The sequence below is a fragment of the Prionailurus bengalensis genome, chromosome B1, assembly GCF_016509475.1.
Source record: "Prionailurus bengalensis isolate Pbe53 chromosome B1, Fcat_Pben_1.1_paternal_pri, whole genome shotgun sequence".
NCBI classification, from domain to species: Eukaryota; Metazoa; Chordata; class Mammalia; order Carnivora; family Felidae; genus Prionailurus; species Prionailurus bengalensis.
Window position 1 is genome coordinate 20,448,058 of NC_057344.1, and position 19,991 is coordinate 20,468,048.

At 41.3% G+C, this 19,991-nt stretch overlaps 1 protein-coding gene across 1 annotated transcript in view; it reads left to right on the forward strand.

The window, feature by feature from the left end:
- The first annotated feature begins 16,809 nt into the window (after positions 1-16,809).
- The window catches only part of ASAH1 (N-acylsphingosine amidohydrolase 1), a 50,992-nt gene continuing 47,810 nt past the window's right edge, over positions 16,810-19,991 (forward strand). The window contains exon 1 of the mRNA XM_043559916.1: positions 16,810-17,175. Coding sequence (XP_043415851.1) covers positions 17,098-17,175 — 78 coding nt within the window. The 5' untranslated portion in view covers positions 16,810-17,097. The remainder of the gene's footprint in view (positions 17,176-19,991) is intronic.

The following is a 19,991-nucleotide window of genomic DNA, read 5'->3' on the forward strand; positions in this document are numbered from 1 at the left end:
CCACCAGTGCTTCATTGGTACCTTTAAAAGGAAGCTAGAAACTCCCAATCCAGTCAACAAGGCTTTGATTCTGCTTTCTAAATATTGCCCAAATCACACAAACCAAACAGATTATTAGACAGAGGCGTTGGGAGGAGGGAAAGAAATCAGGTATTAGGCAGTGAAATGGGAACAGGAAACATTACAAAAAAGCAAGTAGGCTCAGATTGGAGGATAAGAGTAACATTGGGAAAATTCCCTACCTAGAACAGTTTACCCACAGTGCATCGGGTATTATGCTTTTGTCCTCTCTTGTGGGATGGGATGGGATGGGAGCGGAGCTATTAAAGATATTCAGACACTACACATTGCTGATGTCTGCAGTGCTGAGACGTCTTTATTGTTAGCCTCTTTCTGAATTCCTGAACACAGTATTCCAGATGTCCTCTAACTCTGTGAGTATTCCAAAATCCAGGTTGTGTATCAGATGCCTGGACTTCACCACTGGAAATTCTGCTTCAGAAGGACCAAGGTTGGCTGACGCATCTGTATGTTTTTAGGATTCCCTGTTGATAATACACAGCCAGGATTGAGACCTGACTTAAGCTGCGAAACCCTGTCTAGTTCTCAGCCTTTATCTTCCATCTGTCACCAGCTCTCAGGTAACACGGCTCCTCTACAGCAAGGAAGCTAAGCTACCAATATCAACCTTATAAAGGAGCTCTTGCTGTAGAACTAGCCCTAACTTGCCACTCCATTTCCAAGAGCTGGACATCCACCCATCTTGTGTTTTCCTTCTTCCTCTGATCTTTAGGTTGGGAACATCTCTTACTACTTGGGTCCCCCAAAGCAGTAGTTCTCAACAAGGGGTTATTTTGCCTCCCAGGGGACATTTTGCAGTGTCTGGAGACAATCCCAACTGAGAGAGGGGGGTGCTACTGGCATCTAGAGGGCTAGAGACTAGGGATGCTGCTAACCATCTGACAGTGAACAGGACAGCAGCCCCTACAACAAGGAATTTTCCAGCCAAGATGCTAACAGTGCCAGGGTTCTGACACCTGCCTCGGACTCAGTCTATTCCTTGCCTTTGCCAGCCCCCAACCCCTAGAAATAAGAATTGCATAGGGTACCTGCAGATTTCCAAGACCTACCCTTACCTGCCTAGCAAGTCTAGAATTATATCCCCCAATTGACATTTTAACCAAAAGTCCAGGTAATTCTGAAGCAGGTGATCTGAACTACACTTTCAGAAACACTCACTCAAGAAATTAAAGTCTTGCCTCCAATAGTGTCTTGGTACCTGAGACTGGATTCCCTGTCACCGTGCTCACCCTCATGCTTCCCCCAGTCCAGAGAGCAGAACTAGTTACAGGTCCTGGCAACTGGGAAGGAAGGTACAGGTTAAAAATATACACTGGCTGCCCTCATGGAGTTTATACGCTCCTGAAGGAGGACAGCGGTGATTCTCAGGCAACTGATAAGTGTTCTTTCCTATTTGTGTCATTGTATTATATTCATCTCCCCGTTACAGGACTGAAGTCAATCTGGCAGAGTGGCAGGGGTCAAGAATAAATGCATCTAAATATTGTCATCTGCTCCACATTCAAAGTCAAGTGCACTGTAAAAATCAAGATGCGTTCTGGCCAAGCATTCCCCTGATTATCAGCCTAGTAGCCTTATCAAAAAGGTTATATATAATAAAAAATAAAAACATTGACCAAAGAAAAAGCTCCCCACATCCAATTTTTTTTTGACTGCTCACATTTAAGATTAGATTATTTCAATTTTTCTATCTTCAAGTTCACTGACTCACTTTTTTACTGTCTCCAAATTGCTGTCACACACATCGGTTCAGGTCATGATCTCACGGTTCGTGGGTTCAAGCCCTGCATTGGGCTCTGTGCTTAATTCAGAAACTGGAGCCTGCTTCCGATTTTGTGTCTCCCTTTCTCTCTGCCTCTCTCCTGCTCTATCTCTCTATATATATAAAATAAATAAAACATTTAAAAAATCCTTTTAAAAATATTTTTTCAGAGTGCATAGCCAGCACTTTTAAATTAAAATCTTCAGGTGTTCATTTCTCTTAGAGTGTTTCGCAAATCTAATGAGGTTTTGCAATCCTGTTCTGAGTGCTGCTAGTAGAGAAAAAGGGGTGTAGCCCTACTTGTTAGTGTTTATTTTTCCATCATGCAATTTCCTAATTCTGGTCCTTAGATACTAAGTGGAACTGTAAGGAAAAAAACAAAGCATACCTCTTTATTCCTTTAAAAAGTTGGAAACCTGAATAAAAGTAGATGCCATGGTAGGGAATCAAGTCATGACTTCTAACCTTAGTTCCCTAACTGCCACTTGACAAAATTAAGTTGTATGGCTACAGTCAATCACATAGGAGGGGGGGGGGGGGGGGGAAAGGCAGTGCTTTAAGCTCCTAATGTCTTGTTTTTTCTTTTTCTGTATTATACTTTATGTTTGTATAAGTATTCATCCCTATTTTCTTATTCTGCTACTAAATATATTCCACCAAGGGTTTTTTGTTCGTTTGCTTTTTAACTGATAGCAGAAAAACCCCAAGGATATACCTAGGTTCAGGAGAACTTAAAACTAAGGTAACAGTTTAGCAGCCAACCAGCATTCATTCAGTTTGGTTTCACCTGTATGTGTAAAATGACTTTCTCAAGTGTGGTGCTTATGTAGGAAAGACCAGTAGACTGGAGTCCAACCTAGGCTGTTCTACAGCACCTCGATCCTAAATGCTAGTTTAAATCAGCTTGCACAGCAGCAGGAATGTTTTTCAATTTATTCCTTCCTCATGTTGTCCAGAAAAATAATTTCCCCAACTGCCTACGCAAACAGAACATTCTGGCACGTTCCCTTGTTCTTCATTTTAAGTCCAGAAATCCTCTCCAGCAGGCCCTCTGTGTATCCCACCCCTGCTGCTTTTACCTCTCCACCTGTGACTACCAACTTTCCCACATTCCTTTTACTCCTGTAGCTTCATTCCACACCATTCTGGGTGTCCTTTCCAGAATACAGGAAAATGGACAAAGACTTAAGCATTTAGTAGAAGGGTAAACCAAAGTTTCCACTTAATTCTCCCATGAAAATGCCCCTTCTGGTTTTTCCCAAGCTGAATTCAGCTTTCATTCCAGCGCACCCATAGTTGGAGAATCATATACCATGGCCCCAAGTATCAGTTTTGAAACTTCTCATCTCCCCACCATCAACTCAGGCTGTGAAGGGCATACCATCCACACCCATTATCATTGCAGTTCCCCTCTGCTCTTAAGCGTCCGAACCCACCTGAAACCTGGCTCACAGTCTGTCTTCATGGGGTCTCCCATCTTGGTTTCACTGACTCCAGCATTCACGTTGCCACCTTTCTTTCATCTGCCTTAAAAATTCTGTCCTCTCGGCTCAGCTGATCTCTCACTCCACTTTAACTGCAGCCCAGCTGGGTTAAACATTGCGCTTTTGCTTCACTGTCTTCTGAGATTGGAAATCCTGATCTCTATCTCTGAGTGACCCTCCAAGAGCATCCCTTTACCCAGTGCACTTTTCATTTAAAATGTTTTGCGATATACTTTCTCAGTGCCATGCCCTCTGCTATTAATAGATTTAATTTTCTTTTCTTGAATTTCGTGTCTTATTTCTAAATCTAATTGTTTTCTTTTTAATACATTGTATTATTTAAGTTCCTGCATTCAAAGGACTATAAAGTACCATTTTTCAACCCATTGCTAACATTTTCTTTTCTAACAGATATATTATGTCTTAGAAATTTGAAATCTCGCCCAGTTCCTACTGTAATAAGGATCCAAAGTTTCCTCTTTAATATTAGAAAACTACTGACAAATTTGCCATATGGTGTAAATGCAGTGAAAGGTGAAACGTCCTCTTACCGTGCCTACGAACACTCTCACTATTCTTTCTTCTCTTCCCCAGCCCCACTCTTGCAGCTCCTACCCAGGAGCCGAGGGGAGTGGTGCTCATCTACCTACCATTGAACTACACAGCGTCTGAAACTAATAAGTACTAAATGTACAGACTTCTTTCTTCCTTTCTCTTTTTCTCTCTTTCCTGGGATTTTTCATCTCCCTCATGTTAAACCCAAGAGAAGGGGAAGTGTTTCACCTTGATTTTACAAAACGTGGGCTGCCACTTTCAGAAGTATGATAGCCGAGATACCATGAATGGCACTCCTTAGTAAAACAACTAATGCAGTGGATAAAATATGTTTATGTATCTTTCTTTAAGTTTATACATTTTTGAGAGAGAGCACAAGCAGAGGAGGGGCAGAGAGAGAATCCAAAGCAGGCTCCAGGCTCTGAGCTGTCAAGAAAGAGCCCAACGCGGGGCTCGAACCCACTAACTGTGAGATCATGACCTGAGCTGATGTTGGACACTCAACTGACTGAGCCACTCAGGGGCCGCTAAATATCTTTTTAAACGTCACTCATCCATATCAAAGAAAGGAATCTATAGATAATACCAAACAAAGAAAAAGCAGGAACATCAGAGAAGAATGTATACCAAGCCCACTCTGACCTGAAAGTTGTACCAATTCCTGGAGACGTTGGGCTTTTCCCTCCACAAGAGCCCAAGATATGGGATGTAGGTGCCTGTATTCATCCAAGAGGGAATCTATGACTACAAAGGACTGTACCTTCAAAGGTAACAGCCAATGAGAAATCTTATTGCACAAACAGGGGTACAAAGAAATGTTTTGTTTGGCACTGAGTAGAATGGAAGGAAAAAGTGTCTTGAGATGTAACCATAAGCTGACTTCAGATGGGTCTGTGACTCTGAATCACACTACTACTTATTTTAAAAGAGAACAAAAATCTCAAGGAGAGAATTCAATTTAAAATACCCAGTTGGTTCTGTTTTTCTGATCTTAAATCGTACCAAAAATTTTTTTTCAAAGAAAATAAGCTCACAGTCAAAATTAAACATACACAGAGAAGCAAAATACCATTAGAGCCAAGAGAAACAAAAAGAACAATTAAAAATACCAAATGTAGAATATTAAATATACTTACATGTTTAAAGAAGTAAAACACCCAAATATAAGTAGGAAATATGACATAATAAAAAGACCAAGCAGATATAAAAAAGATAATAACATCAAAAAATAAAAAACAACTAAAAATTCAGCAATGCGTTAAACATCAAAGCCAGACAGAATCAACTAGGATATATCTGAATAACCAGCCCCAAGTACAGCTCACAGACAAGGACATGGCCTATATGATGAAGTAAAGATCAAGAGACACAGAATATAATGAAAATGTCTAATATATGTCCAATTGAAGTATAAAAAGATGGTAACAGAATGGGAAAGAGGTAATAGAGATAATAACAGAATTTTTCAGACACCAGATCTTGGAATCCCCGTGAATGATATTAACAAAGATACATGCTTAAACACATTGTGGTGAAACTGCAGAACTACATAGAAAAAAGTTTTGTCTTAAAAACAGCTAGAAAGTAAGGAGTAATCACCCAAAAAGTATGGCCAATCAGCGGATTGCTGGCTTCTCACCAGCAGATAGGAAGCCAAAAGACCGTGGAAGAGTATCTTCTGTGAGCTGAGACAAATAATTGTCAACCTAGAATGATATCCTTTATTAAATTATCTCAATAAAAGGCAAAAAACCCTAAAGCAAAATAAAGACATTCTTGACATTAAAACAGAATTTATCACCAATAGATCACTATTAAAAGAAATTACAACAGAGAAAATCTAGGCATAAGAAAAATGATCCCAGAAGGAAGGTCAGAGATATGAGATGAAATGACAAGCAAAGATATCAAAGATACAGGTGAGGCTAAGCAAAATGTATTAAAAACAATAATACTTAGAGACACCTGGATGGCACTCAGTCGGTTAAGCGTCCAACTCTTGATTTCAGTTCAGGTCATGATCTTGATTTCGGCTAAGGGTGGTGAGATTGAGCCCAGTGTCAGTCTCATTAGTGCAGAGCCTGCTTGGGATTCTCTCTCTCTCTCTCTCTCTCTCTCTCTCTCTCTCTCTCTCTCTGCCCCGCCCTTGCTCTCACTCCCTCTTTCAAAAATAAACATTTAAAAACATAATAATTTGTAGAAGGGATGTTAAAACTAAAAATTAGACAAAAATAGGATGTTATTGACAGGGAGAGGGGCACTGGACAAACTATTACAAGGTCTTAGATATGTTTAAGAGATGAAAAAAAATGTTAACTTTATACTCTGTTAAGTAGGCAAATTAAAATACTTAGGGTCACCAGTGAAAGAAGAGGCAAAGAATATATATTCTCCAACAAAAAGGGGAAAAAATTAATCCAAAAGAAATTTAAAAAGGAAAAGAAAAATAGGAGAAATCACGTAATGTGTTACATTCACAATGAATGTAAATTTGCCAAGCACTCCAAAATTTTTCAAATGGATTTTTAAATGTCAAGCAAAAATTGCTTAAAGGGACATAAGAATTCATAAAATCAAATAATGGAAAAAAGATATTCTAACATTTTTGGCTGTGATAACTACAAATTCAAAAGAAATTACTATATAAATAAATCAGGTTACTATACAGTGATAGAGTCTTTTCACTTTGAAGATAAAATGGTTCTAAACTTATACACATCTAATAACAGCCTTAAAATCTATAAGCAAAACTTGAGAACCACAAAGAGAAACTGGAAAATCTACTGTAGCATACCTCTATAAATAATTAATAAATCAAGCAGACAAAACTCTGAGAATTGAATGGAATGATCATAAAGTGTGATCTATGGGATATGTAAATACCACTTTACATAACAGGATTCATACTCTTTCAGGGATTTAGAACATGCAAAAATTAGACTCATGCTTAGCCATAAAGTTGGCCTCCAAAAATAAAAAAAGGGAACAAAGACCATATATTCTGTAAAATGCAGTGAATTATTTAGAACTACAACAAAAGATAATTTACAGAGTTAACTGATACCTAGTGAGGGATACCTCTTATCCACATGGAGTTGCCTCTGTTAGATTTTATAAAAGACTACTAATTTCTTTGCCATCTTCTAATACACTTATCATAAGAGAGATATATACCATACAGAGAAAAACAAAAAATGCAGAAACTATTCCTTCTTGGAATTTATTTCTAGAAATTAGCACAGAGCTAAGGAAGATAGAATATTCAAGCACAAGTGGAGTGTTTTTAAAAGATAAATATGGAATCTCCAGGGTGGCTCAGCCAGTTAAACGTCCACCTTTGGCTCAGGTCATGATCTCATGATTCATGAGGTCGAGCCCAGCATTGGGCTGTGTGCTGACAGCTCCAGAGCCTGGAACCTGCTTTGAATTCTGTGTCTCCCTCTCTTTCTGACCCTGCCCTGCTAGTGCTCTGACTCTCTCTTGAAAATTAAAAAAAAAAAAAAAAAAAAAAAAAAAAGAAAAGAAAAGATCTAAGATTTTACATATTTGGAAAGTGTAAGACAATTCTTAGAAGGAGAAAATTGGTAATTTTGACCCAACATATAGATGGCTATACAGGTAGACGAGGGCAGCATTAACTTATTTGTTTCCTATTTTACCACAAATGCATACAAATCTCCTGACAATCTGGTGCTTGTCTAGGGATCAATGTCTGGGAATTTCCAGTGTAGTACTCTTTTGAGGACTTTGACTACAAATGGAGGAGAGTGAGATTAGCACAGGATCCAAGGGAGACTTTATTCTTAACGTAGAGGAGATTTGAGTATGTTTAAATGCTAATGTCAAGAAGCCAAGAGAGAAGAAGTTGGAAATGCAAGAGAGAAGGCATAATTTATCGCATCGTATTCCTAAAAAGGAAGTGAGAACTTAGAAGACAAGTAAAAAGATTGGACTTAAATAAGAGGGACAACCTTCCCACTGTGACAGAAGAGAAGCAGAAAGGTCGGGGATAGGTACAGACCTGTATGGAGATTTGGTGGCAGAGAAGTGAGGTCGTTCCCTTCTGAAATTTAGATTTTCATCATGAAGAAGATAAGGTAACCTAAGAATAATGGAAGAAATAGTAGATGATCAAAGTTTCAGGAAAAGGGTTTGAAAGCGTTGTTAAGGGACAGATGAAGTACATGAGATCACAGACTTGCTATATAGTATTAGGGACTCAGAAGATGTGTATAGTGATTTTATAATGATACTTAATTGGTCAAGCAGAACTCAGCAGGCCTGGTGCGGATGCACAGTACAGATAGTTGTATTCATCCAGAGCTGGGGTTTTATGGGACAGGTAATGAAAGGACAAAAAGCAAAAACATCTCATATATTGGCAAGTGAGTAGTTGAAATGATGGACCATGGGCTCAAAGCTGGAGAGGAGAGGATAGCAAGAAAGCAATAAGGCTGATGAAGGCAAAGACCATCAAGGAATGGGGGCAATTGAGTGAACCATCTAGAGAGCTGGGAGGTCAATCCAGGCTCTGGGTACAGCTGTTTGTGTATAAGATAGGTGTCTTCCATTGTAGTTCTTCCTTTTTATAGAATATATCAGAACTATGGGATGTACATATTGGTTTTGTGATCTGGCCTGGGAATTTAGTGTAGTGGTTAGGTGTACTTGGAATAGGAAAAACCTAAGCACAGTTACTTATCCTAAGTCTCAGATTTCTCAACCATAGGATGGGAATAAATAATAACAGCACTTCCTTCATATCTGCATGGAAAATGCATATTGATTTCCAAATGCCCAACTTAAAAGCTTCTGGGGAAACAAATCCATTTGTAATTTGGTGATGCCTTACATTATTTTAGACAACACTTGGTATATGATATTAATGCAGTTCCTTTATTCAACAACTATTTGTTATAGAGTGTTATTATGTGTCAGACACTGTTCTAAGTGCTGAGACTAAGCAGTAAACAAAAGAAAATCCCTGCCCTCATGAGGCTTACATTCTGGCCAGGAGACAGAAACTAAACAAAAAGAAAATATGTGTAACAGCAGGTGGTGATGATGTTTGGAGTCAGGTTAAGTGGGAAAAAGGAGGGGGTGCCTGGTGGCTCAGTCCGTTAAGCATCGACTTTGGCTCAGGTCATGATCTCACAGTTAGTGAGTTCGAGCCCTGCGTCAGGCTCTGTGCTGTCAGCTCAGAGCCTGGAGCCTGCTTCAGATTCTGTCTCTCCTTCTCTCTGCCCTTCACCTGCTCACACTCTGTCTCTCTCTCTCTCTCAAAATTAAATTTAAAAAAATTTAATTTAAAAAAAGTGGGAAAAAGAATACCTGCGAATTCTTATACATGATGCTGTGGGAAGGCTTCCCTCATAAAGGACTATTTGAGCATTTGTGTGAACCACACAAGTATCTGGGAAAGAACACTCTACACAGAGGGAGAAGTTAGTACCAAGTTTCTCAAATGAAGCGTACTTGACATGTTTAAAGTCTGTAAAGAAGACGAGTGTGGCTATAGCATCATGAGAAAAGGCAAAGCTGGAAGGACATGAGATCAGAGAAGTAGCAGGCTAGCCAGGGCCCAAGTGGCCTTGTGAGCCATGGTAAGAACACTGGCTGCCATTCTGAGTGAGGCAGGAAGTCAGTGGAGGGTTTGGAGGAGAGGAGTGACACGATCTGATTCATGTGGAGATTACATGATGGGAAAAAGCGGACACTGATTACAAGGTTAAACAGTAATCCACACGAGAGTAAGTAGGACCAAGACAGAAGTGGAACTGGTAAGAAGTGATCAGATTCTGCATATAATACATTTTGAAGGTAGATGCAATAGGATTTGCTGGTGTATGGGTGTATGGTAAGAAAGAGAAAAGTCAGGGGTGCCTGGGTGGCTCATTCGGTTGGGTGTCCAACTTCGGCTCAGGTCACGATCACATGGTTCATGAGTTCAAGCCCTGCATCAGGCTCTCTGCTGTCAGCGCGGAACCCACTTCAGATCCTCTGTCTCCCTCTCTCTTCCCCTGCCCTGCTTGCACCACGCACACTCTCTCTCTCTCAAACATTAAAAAAAAAATTTTTTTTTAAAGAGAAAAGTCAAAGGTTTGGTCCAAGCCAACTAGAAAATGGCATTGTCATTTACTGAGATAGGGACAGTGTGGATTAGGACAGAAAAAATAAAGAGTTCATTTTTTAAAAAATATTTATTCATTTTTGAGAGAGGGGGAGTGTAAGCAGGGGAGGGGCAGAGAGAGAGAGGGAGACAGAAAATCCGAAGCAGGCTCTGCACTGTCATCCCAAAGCCTGATGTGGGGCTCGAACCCACAAACTGTGAGATCATAACCTGAGCTGAAGTCTGATGTTCAACCGACTGAGCCACCAGGCACCCCACAAGTTCATTTTTAAACATGATAAGCTTAAGATACCTATTACATATACAAAGTAGATGATGTTGAAAAGACAGATGAGAGTTCATGGGATAGGTCTGAGCTTGTGATATAAATTAGAGAGTCATCAATAGAGAGAAGGCATCAATGTCATGAGATTGGATGAGATCCTATAAAGAGTGAGCAGAGGAAAAGAAGGAAAGACATCTGAAGACAGCCCTGGGCCACCCCATATATAGAGGTCGAATGATGAGAAAAAACCAACAGAGGATATTCAAGATCCTCTGAAGATCTTGTGCCAGTGAGAAAGAGTCAAAGACAGTGGTATTTTTAAGCAAAATGAAGTAAGTTTTCCAATGTCTCAGATACAAATGTGGAATTGGGTATTTGAGGTAAAATAGAGGTCAAGAACATCGCAAGGCAAGAGGTCAAGAAACCAGAATATTAAAAGAATTGTTTTTTGTGGATATTGCAGTCACTAAGAATATTGAAAATCAAATTAGAAAGAGTGACAGTGAGCCAGGCATGAAAAATCTCCAAGGGGTGAGGGGAAGCAGTGCCCACCAAAGGTCTACAGCTATCTAGTGTGATGGCACCAGCTTCCAAATCGAGTCAAATAATTGTGAGTATGTCGGGCGTTGGCAACATTAGCATGGCCATGTGAAAATGTTGACATTTAACTACTTTTTAGCCTACAAAAATGGCAATTTCATACGGTTCAGTCTAGTAATTGAACATATATAAAATGTTTGAATTGTGGTTGGCTTCATAAGTTGATATGTATATATGTTAGTGCTATTTTCTTTTCCAGTTGTCAACCCCCTGAGATCAGGAATTTGTATTCTCCCACATAGCACTTAGGATTTGCTTGGTACTGTTAGTTGGTCACATAGTACTTTTTATACGTAATTACTGTAATTGCTGTTGCTGACTTCTGTTGTCATTTCAGGGTGATGATCTTTCTCCTCACCTTCCAGGTGAAAATGTCTAAGAAATATACAAAGGCATTAAATGGAGATCAATATGAGCTTTATTGCTGAGTAAACTGGAATAGAGAAAACCCTTGGACCTAAGGCCGAGATGGGATCCCAAGTCTTTCCATTCAGGAATGTATTTATGCACTCGGTCCCTGAACAGAGGCAAACTGCTTCCCCAGTGGGTACAGCCAGTTTCTACCATGAGGGGTGTAGACTGAAGGCAGCAAGAGGCTGGGCTGGGGGTAGCAGACACAAGGACTTGCAAAAGGCTCCAATCCTTGACTAGCTTCTCTCCACATCTCGCACCACCAGCCCTTCATGATGCTTCCTTCAAAGTCTTCACAGCCATCATGTTAACACAGTATTTTTCACCTTTGCTGGACAAGTGCCAGTTCTGAAAGATGTGGTCAAAGGCAGCAACTAATTCCCCTCTACTCTTGTCCCCTGGGGCTTGCTGCAGTGAACGTACCGCTATGGGCAAGCAGATCCGAATGAGAGAGCTGGAGAGGCCAGGCCACATGTGCGCAGTGACCCTTCCAGCTCTTTAACCACTAGGTAAGCCACTCCTCTCTTAGGGAGATGTGCATGGAAGGAATTAGAGGGAAAGGTGGACATTTTCTCCCCAAAACATCTGATGGTACATCCAGGTGTTGTGAGGCCAGAGGTTATACAATTTGGATAGTCCTCTTTAAGAAAAAGAATATAAAATTACAAGTGTGAAATTAAGTCAAAAGTCTGGAAGAGGACTGAACAAGTGAGTGAAGAAGGTCTTAAAACTTAAGCATTATATAGCTTTTACAATAAATCCTCCGCTCTTCAGAAGATAGCAATACCTATTTTAATATGTGCATCCATTAGGATGCTCTCAGATACAAACTCACAAGCAAACCAACCTGAACTAGCTTAAATAATAAAGAAGAGTAGTGGCTCACATGAATGAAGAGTCCAGTTATTGGACAGGCTCCAAGGTTCGTTGATCTAGCAGCTTAACAATGTCATCATGACCCGGTTTCTGTCCATCTCTCCTCTGTGCTGTCCACACTATCTGTTCCTCCTTAGGCAGCTCCCTTGAAATGCACAGCATTTCAAAGGCATGCCAGTAGCAGTGAGGGCTACTAGCTTCCTTTTTCCTGTTAGAAGATAAAGGACAGTTGCCTCAATCATAGAGCAAAACCTTGAACTTCAAACCATGGCCTGTTGGATTCAAGAGTCTTCATGGTTAAAGCCAAAGCCAAGCACGGTGGCAAGAGGGACAGGGCAAGCAACCTCAATGTCAGGCCAACCAGGGGCCACCTCCAGGGAGAAGAAGGAGAAGGAGAAGGCTCATCCAAATCATGTGGCTGCTGCATCACGGAGGAGTGGAAATGAGGTCAGTGTAACATGTACAATACTAAACCAGAGATGAGTATGGAGAAATGATCTGAATGTACTGAAAGTTCTCCAGATACTCATTTGATTGACATTTTCCCCTCCATCATCATTTTTCCCTACCACAAGACTGAAAGCCCCAGGAAGGCAAGGGCCATTTGTTCACGAGTTATTCAGCACCTAGTGCTCAAAATGTATTGAGAGAATACATGAATTTACCACAAACCTAGGAGAAACAACATTTCTCCTAATGGCCAGAACATTAAATAGGTGTCCATAAGGGTTTATGGCAAATGGAACTACATAAGAATATTAAGTCAGAACAAAAAAATGAGAGATTATTGGATTTGAGCTAAATTAAATACTTTTTGGGTCAGAATAATAAAAAAAAAAGTACAAATAGGACAAAAGGATTTTTTTAAAGTGGCTCTTCAAACTCTAACATGCCTGAGATATCAAAGATTCAATAAAATATCAAAAATATTTCCCAAACAGAAAGATAACTGCAAAGCGAAGGATAATTAAGTAATTATTTTATTTTGACACTATGTAAGAAAGGACAATTAGGTACAATGTGAGCGCTGAATTCATGGTTGTGTAACACAATGCCTTGAGCTGAAGGTAATGATTGAATATTTTTTCTATATACAAGTAAAACACAAAGCAAGTAATCTTTCTTAGTATGGTAAACCTACTGGAAGAGAAGAAATCAGGTAACAATTTTGCATGACCTCCGATTTTCCATTTTTTACATCTTTTATTCTCTAGAATCCTTCCTGAAAAGTAGACAGTAATCTAAGTTTGGAAACTCAGATTACCTTTTAAATATAGTAAGCCTTTTTTTTTTTTAATTAATTCAATGGTAAATACTTATGGCAAGAGGTTTATTTTTCAAACTCAAACACTAGGCTAGGATAGACTTTAAATCAAGGCTCCGCCTCAGAAACCTAGGAATGTTAGGAGGAGATTTGGAAAGGTCCACAGCTTGCCAAGTACTTATGCTATTCTGATAAACAATTTGATTACACTGACTCTTGCATACTAAACAGGTTATCCAAGTCTTAAACGTGATGCTTGTTGTGAAGACAGTATTTGAATCACTCTTCCCACTGACACAGTCACTTATTTGTACATTTAAATGTCATTTTCTGTGAATACATCAGTATGCTGCAAACCAAGGAAATTTTTTTCCTATGACTACACGCCTCACCTTGGCTTTTTGTATATTTCTAGTACTTAAGAATGGAGTAGGAAAATATATATGCTGACACATAAATTGTGCTGACAGCTCAGAGCCTGAAGCCTGCTTCGGATTCTGTGTCTCCGTCTCTCTCTGCCCCTCCCCTGCTCACGCTCTCTCTCAAAAATAAACATTAAAAAAATTTTTTTTTAAATGGAGGCACCTGGGTGGCTCAGTTGGTTAAGCAACTGACTCTTGATTCTGGCTCAGGTCATGATCTCATAGTTCATGAGATTGAGCCCCTCGTCAGGTACGCTCTGTGTGACAGAGCGGAGCCTGCTTGGGATCCTCTCTCTCCCTCTCTCTCTCTGCCCTTTCCCCACTCGCATGTATGTATGCACTTTCTCTCCCTAAAATAAAAAAATAAATGCATAAAATGGTATATTTTGGAAAAGTGAATTTAAATTTTTTAATTTGAAAACAATCAACAGTATATAAAAGCCCTTTGAAAGTCAAATGCAAAATTATACAAAAATTGTGCCTAAGAATATTATGCCAATTGACATCTTTTTTTTTTTTTTTTTTTTTGCATAAAGAATTTGATTTTGCTAGACCACTTACCACCAATGAATATCCTCTCAGAGGAAAAAAATACACATCTGGTGACATGTTTAAGGTGCCCTCAGTGGCATTTAAGGTGAATGATCTTCAAACCAAATAGCTATTTATACACTAAAAGATGGGAATCCTCTCCTTCTACAGACTGATTTTAAGGTCCAAAATAATTCAATATATTCGAAGTCCTTTACAATGGCTGGTAACGGCCTGTGTAATCTGCCTTACTCTCCTTCTCAGAGATGTTATGGACTCTTTTCCCTCCCTTCCTTTTGCTCTACGTACACTGCCTTCCCTGCCTAGCCACACATGCCAGGCATTCTCTTTTTAAGCCTTTGTCCCAGTCGCTCCCACCCTCTGGAAAATTCTTTCCTAGACATCCACCAGGATAACTCCCTCACCTCCACATCTCTATTCAGACTTTACCTTCTCAATAATGCCTATTGTGTCCCTTTTATTTAACACTGATTCTTCCCACTTTTTTCTTTAATGTTTATTTATTTTGAGGGGGGGAGGGCCACAGAGAGAGGAGAGAGAATCCCAAGCAGGCTCAGTGCTCCCAGCACCAAGCCTGATGTGGGGCTCGATCTCACAGACCATGAGATCACGACCTGAACCCAACCAAGAGTCAGACGCTTAACCAACTGAGCCACCCAGGTGCCCTTGACTCTCTTCACTCATGATCCCCCTTACTCTGCTTTTTCTCTACAACATTTATTACCTTCTAACATTCTATATGAACTTTCTTATGTATTGTACTTATTGTCCATTTCTCATCTAGAATGTAAGCCTCGTGAGGGAAGAACTTTCTTTTTTGTTACCTGCTTAACCCCAGTCAGTGTCTGGAGAAATGCTTGGCACATTGTAGGCTGATAGCAAATATTTCTTGAATTAATTAACATTTCTGTTATCTGCTTATTCACTGTTCCGTCAGGAACCACTTTAATCATGTGATATGTTTCAAAAGTCAAACTTCCTCAAAAGGAGTGTGAAAATGAACAAAGGAAATCTCACTTAAAATGGAGTTGGGAAGTCCTGAAGGGAGACTTCTCACACACTACCACTTCCACCTTTTACAGACCCCAAGAGGAAAAAGCTTACCTGTACCTTCCACAATAGGAAGAAGCTTACTTTACTACCCCAGTAATAGAAAGGAAAATTTCTTACTATCCCCACAACTCAGACAATGAGGAGTGGCCACAACCGAACTCTTGCTCTCCTCCAATGGACTTTCGATTCAAATAGATTCCAACTGTCTCCTTTACTCCACAAAAACAGTCCCCTCTTCTTTGTTCTCCCAACTTGCCTACGGTTTGCCATAGTTTCAGTGTCCCAAATTGCAATTACTCTGCCATTCCAACAAACTTATTCTGCTGGTAAATTAACTGGGTATTTTAAGGCTGACAAGAAGATTCTCTACCCCAGCCCCCCGCCCCAAACATTAAATTCTCATTTCCCAATCTCCAAGTAAAAAGATTGATTTTTCTAAGGAAGGATTATAAATGAGTAAAATTATAATTTCTCACACACAGGAAAAAAGAAATAAATGAAGATTTTAGTGAAAGTATTCTAAGCTTCATTAAGCATTAAAACAATGCTAGTTAGGATATCCTAAAGACTCTACCAGAAAGTGCAATCCGGGTGGTAGGGGTTCCAGTCGCACTTTTAAGTAACATCCAACAGGACAATCATGTCCATGGAAGGTATGAATGACAAGCAATTAACTGTTTTTCAGGTGCAGGCTAAACAACACGGAATACACCCCCTCCTCCCGGGTTTAGCTCAGTTCTGCCAGCCTAAAGGCTTTCACGAGTTAGATGAAAACAGCTGCTCAGTAGCTGAATACATCAGTGAAGGAAGGTTTGCAATTCTACCTGATCATTCCACCTGTGTCTAAGCTCAAGTAACTGAAACCTAAATTCTGTGGCTTGTCAGCTCTGCGGTGAAAGCTAAATGGGTAATTCCTAGTCCGGAGTGTCGGTAGGGATTAGACTCCCACCACCCCCCTCCCTGCCCCTAACAACTGAGCCCGTCCAGTGACTCCATGGTCAGGATGAACAAACGCACTCACTTCGGGCCTGCTCTGCTCAGAGTGCAAAAATGAGTCGCAGTAGCGGGTTATGCCTCCGCGTTTTGAGACTCTTGTGAGTTGGGTCCGTTTCGTGAGCATTTGGTACCGGGTAGCCCGAATGAACAGCTCGTCCTGGGCCGTTTGGGGACATCGTACAGGTAGCACCAAGCTCGGAGTAGAGCGGGAGCTCCCGGCGTATGTCGTCCGGCAGCCCGCAGCGGAGTGGGTCCCGAAGTGCGCGCGGACCTCCATAGGGCGCGACCCGGAGAAAAGATACTGAGCCCCACCCACCGGGGGCGGGGCTCTGGCTGGGCCCAACCACTGCCCAGGAGACCGGGGGAGAGGCCCGACCAATATCGCAGTCCTCGTGCGAGCTCTGACTCCCATCGCGAGGGCTCCCCGCTCCTCACTCCTTTCGGAAGGCTTCCTCTTCTTGCTACAGCTGCCGCAACACCGAAAAGCCCCGGCCTCTCTTTTTGGCCCCATCTCGTCGCTCCCCCCCCCTTCTCGTTTGGTGCGGCCCCGTGCATCTGGTCACAAGGCGGCGGGGCGAGGCCTGCTTTCGAGTTCAGGTGGTACTTCTTGCAGCCTCGGCAGGCGTCTTTCAGAGCTACCGGGACCATGCTGGGCTGGGGTCGCCTAACCTTCGTACTCTTGACCGTGGTTGCCACCTGTGCCGTGGCACAGAATGCGCCGCCGGTGAGTGAGCTCTAGGGGAAGGAGCGGAGAGGGGCATGCAGCGTGGAGGTGGCTCAGGTGCGGGTGTGGCTTGAGGAACACCTGGTGCGGGGCAGCATCTTTCCGGGGTCTACGGTATCCCGCTTGGCAGTGTGCGTGCAGAGTGGGCTGGTGAACCCTACCTCGGTTTGATTCCGTACAACTTTGGACAAGAAAACCTTTAAGGAAATCCTGGCCTCTGCGGAATGCTGGTTGTGATTTGCACGCTCCCCAAATTTGAGTGATTGCACTTGTTCTACCAGTTCCAGGCCTGCGCATCCTGCACTGCTAAGAGAAAAGTTCAGTCGACTTGTGTACATAACTCAATTAAGCGAGAGACTGCTTGATGACTGGGGCATTCTTTGCCAGGTGAAGAGGCGCTGAGGGAGAGATTGCCCCCGAGGCTCCTGAGATCCCTGGGAAAGGCCGAGGAGTCCACAATCAGGGCTGTGGGAGCTGCCCAGACTGGCCCCATGTGGCGGCTGTGGCCTTGACCCCCAGTCATGGGAACGCCTGTCCCGTGGCACTTTCCCCAGAAGGAAGTCAGGGGAAGTCAGATTTGTTAACTGCAAGAGACACTGAGGGACCAGCCTGACTTATTTTACAGAGGAGGAAGGAAACCCAGTGGGAAAACGTTTAGCCAGAGGTTACACTATTGTTTAGTGAAGTATGCCTAGATACTCAGGCCTCTTGACACCTAGTCTGGTGCTCTTTCATAATGCTCTTCTTTGGAAACAGTAAGACTCCATTTACAGAGTAAATGGACAGGCCAGCAGATCAGATATAAAGGAACTTGGGTGCATCTGACCTGAGGTTAGATGAGGGTGGTCTTGAATAGCTTAGGATGTCAGCAGTGGGAACAGGATATGCATTCTCTCCATTTACTCTTATTTTTCTGAGGAGAAATGATTTAAAAATAAAATCAGGGTGGGATGTTATTCATTCATTAAAATTGATAGAACATTAAGCAAAAGCAGAATGAAATAGTATGTACAGTGATTTCAGTAACAGAAAAACACACAGTATATACATGTGGACAAGAACTGGAAGGGCATAAGAAGACATAAAATTAGGGTTGTTTTAGAGTGTATAGGGAATTCATTTGCTTTAAAGTGGTTGGGAATATGAGTATTTTAAAAGAGTTTAATACTTTGATACTCTTCAGTGCCTTCGGCTAAAGGCCAGCAGTAAACACATCTGTAGTTGAACAAATTAGGTTTATTACTCTTTGCAGTGAAAAAGAACGCAAACTTTTGCCCTCTCGGTAGAAGGGCATTTGGCAAAACCTATTTCATAATCTGGACTTGGGTTATGTAATTTGAGGGTGGGTCCAAGGAACAGGGGGTTTGCTCTAGATCAGATATTTAAAAAAATTTTTTTAATGTTTATTCATTGCTGAGAGAGGCGGGGGGGGGGGGGTGGGAAGCATGAGTTGGGGAGGGGCTGAGAGAGAGGGAGACACAGAATCCAAAGTGGGCTCCAGGCTCTGAGCTGTCAGCACATAGCCCTACGTAGGCCTGAACCTAGGAACCATGAGATCGTGACATGAGCCTAAGTCGGAAGCTCTTAACCAACTGAGCCACCCGGGCACTCCACGATTGGGTACTTTTAAAATTCTGTGATTGGGTAAAGAAGAAACATTAATTTAGCAAGAGAAGGGGATGTTTGGTATTTTGTAGGTTGCACAATACCCTTGTTTTGTCTGTGCTTAAAACAGAAGTAGCCTTGCTTTGTTTCATTTTATCATGTCTCAGAGGAACCTTAACTGCAGTGGGTATTCCATGAGATTAGTTATATCCAACAGGCAAACAGAAGTGGCCTTCATGTAAGTATCATACCAGTTTGTAATCATATTGGTCTAATTATGAACCTCTGAACAGTTTTAGATGTCAGGGGCTGCTTTTTTCCCCTCTTTCAATACTTTATTTTTTTCAAGAAGGTTTTTATTTTATTTTAAAGTTTATGTGTTTATTTTTTAGTAATCTCCACATGCAATATGAGGCTCAAACTCATGATCCCGAGATCCAGGGTCGAATTTTGACTGAGCCAGCCAGGTGCCCCTCAAGCAAGAGCCTTGATGAAGCTGTCTTTAGAAGAACAGTAGTTCTGGGGCGCCTGGGTGGCGCAGTCGGTTAAGCGTCCAACTTCAGCCAGGTCACGATCTCGCGGTCCGTGAGTTCGAGCCCCGCGTCGGGCTCTGGGCTGATGGCTCAGAGCCTGGAGCCTGTTTCCGATTCTGTGTCTCCCTCTCTCTCTGCCCCTCCCCCATTCATGCTGTGTCTCTCTCTGTCCGAAAAATAAATAAACATTGAAAAAAAAATAAAAATAAAATAAAAAAAGAACAGTAGTTCTTATCTAGGATAGGGGTGTCAAAGTCTTGTCTAGCTACTGATTTTAGTTTGGGAACCTGTTTTCACAAATCTTTAATGAAATGAGAAAAATGAGGGCATCAAACCAAAATTATTCATTTAGAATGTTAGCTGCTATTCTGACTTTATGGCTTTTCAATTTTTGTCATTAAAGTGTTCTTTCTTCTGTGTGTGGTGGTGGTGGTGGGGGGGGGTTGTTTGTTTTTAACACCTCCACATAGAAGAATAAAAATTTGGACTCCCTTGTGCTGGACCTCTCTTAATATTTTATTGATCTGAAAAATTCTGGCTGAAAGGACCTTTGGAACCTCATAGAAGTCTAGTGACCTCATTCCCTGATGAGAATAAGCACTTTTTGAATCCTACTATGAACTGTGCATAGCGACTTAGTAACAAAAGATATTTCAAAACTACTTTTGATAAATGTGA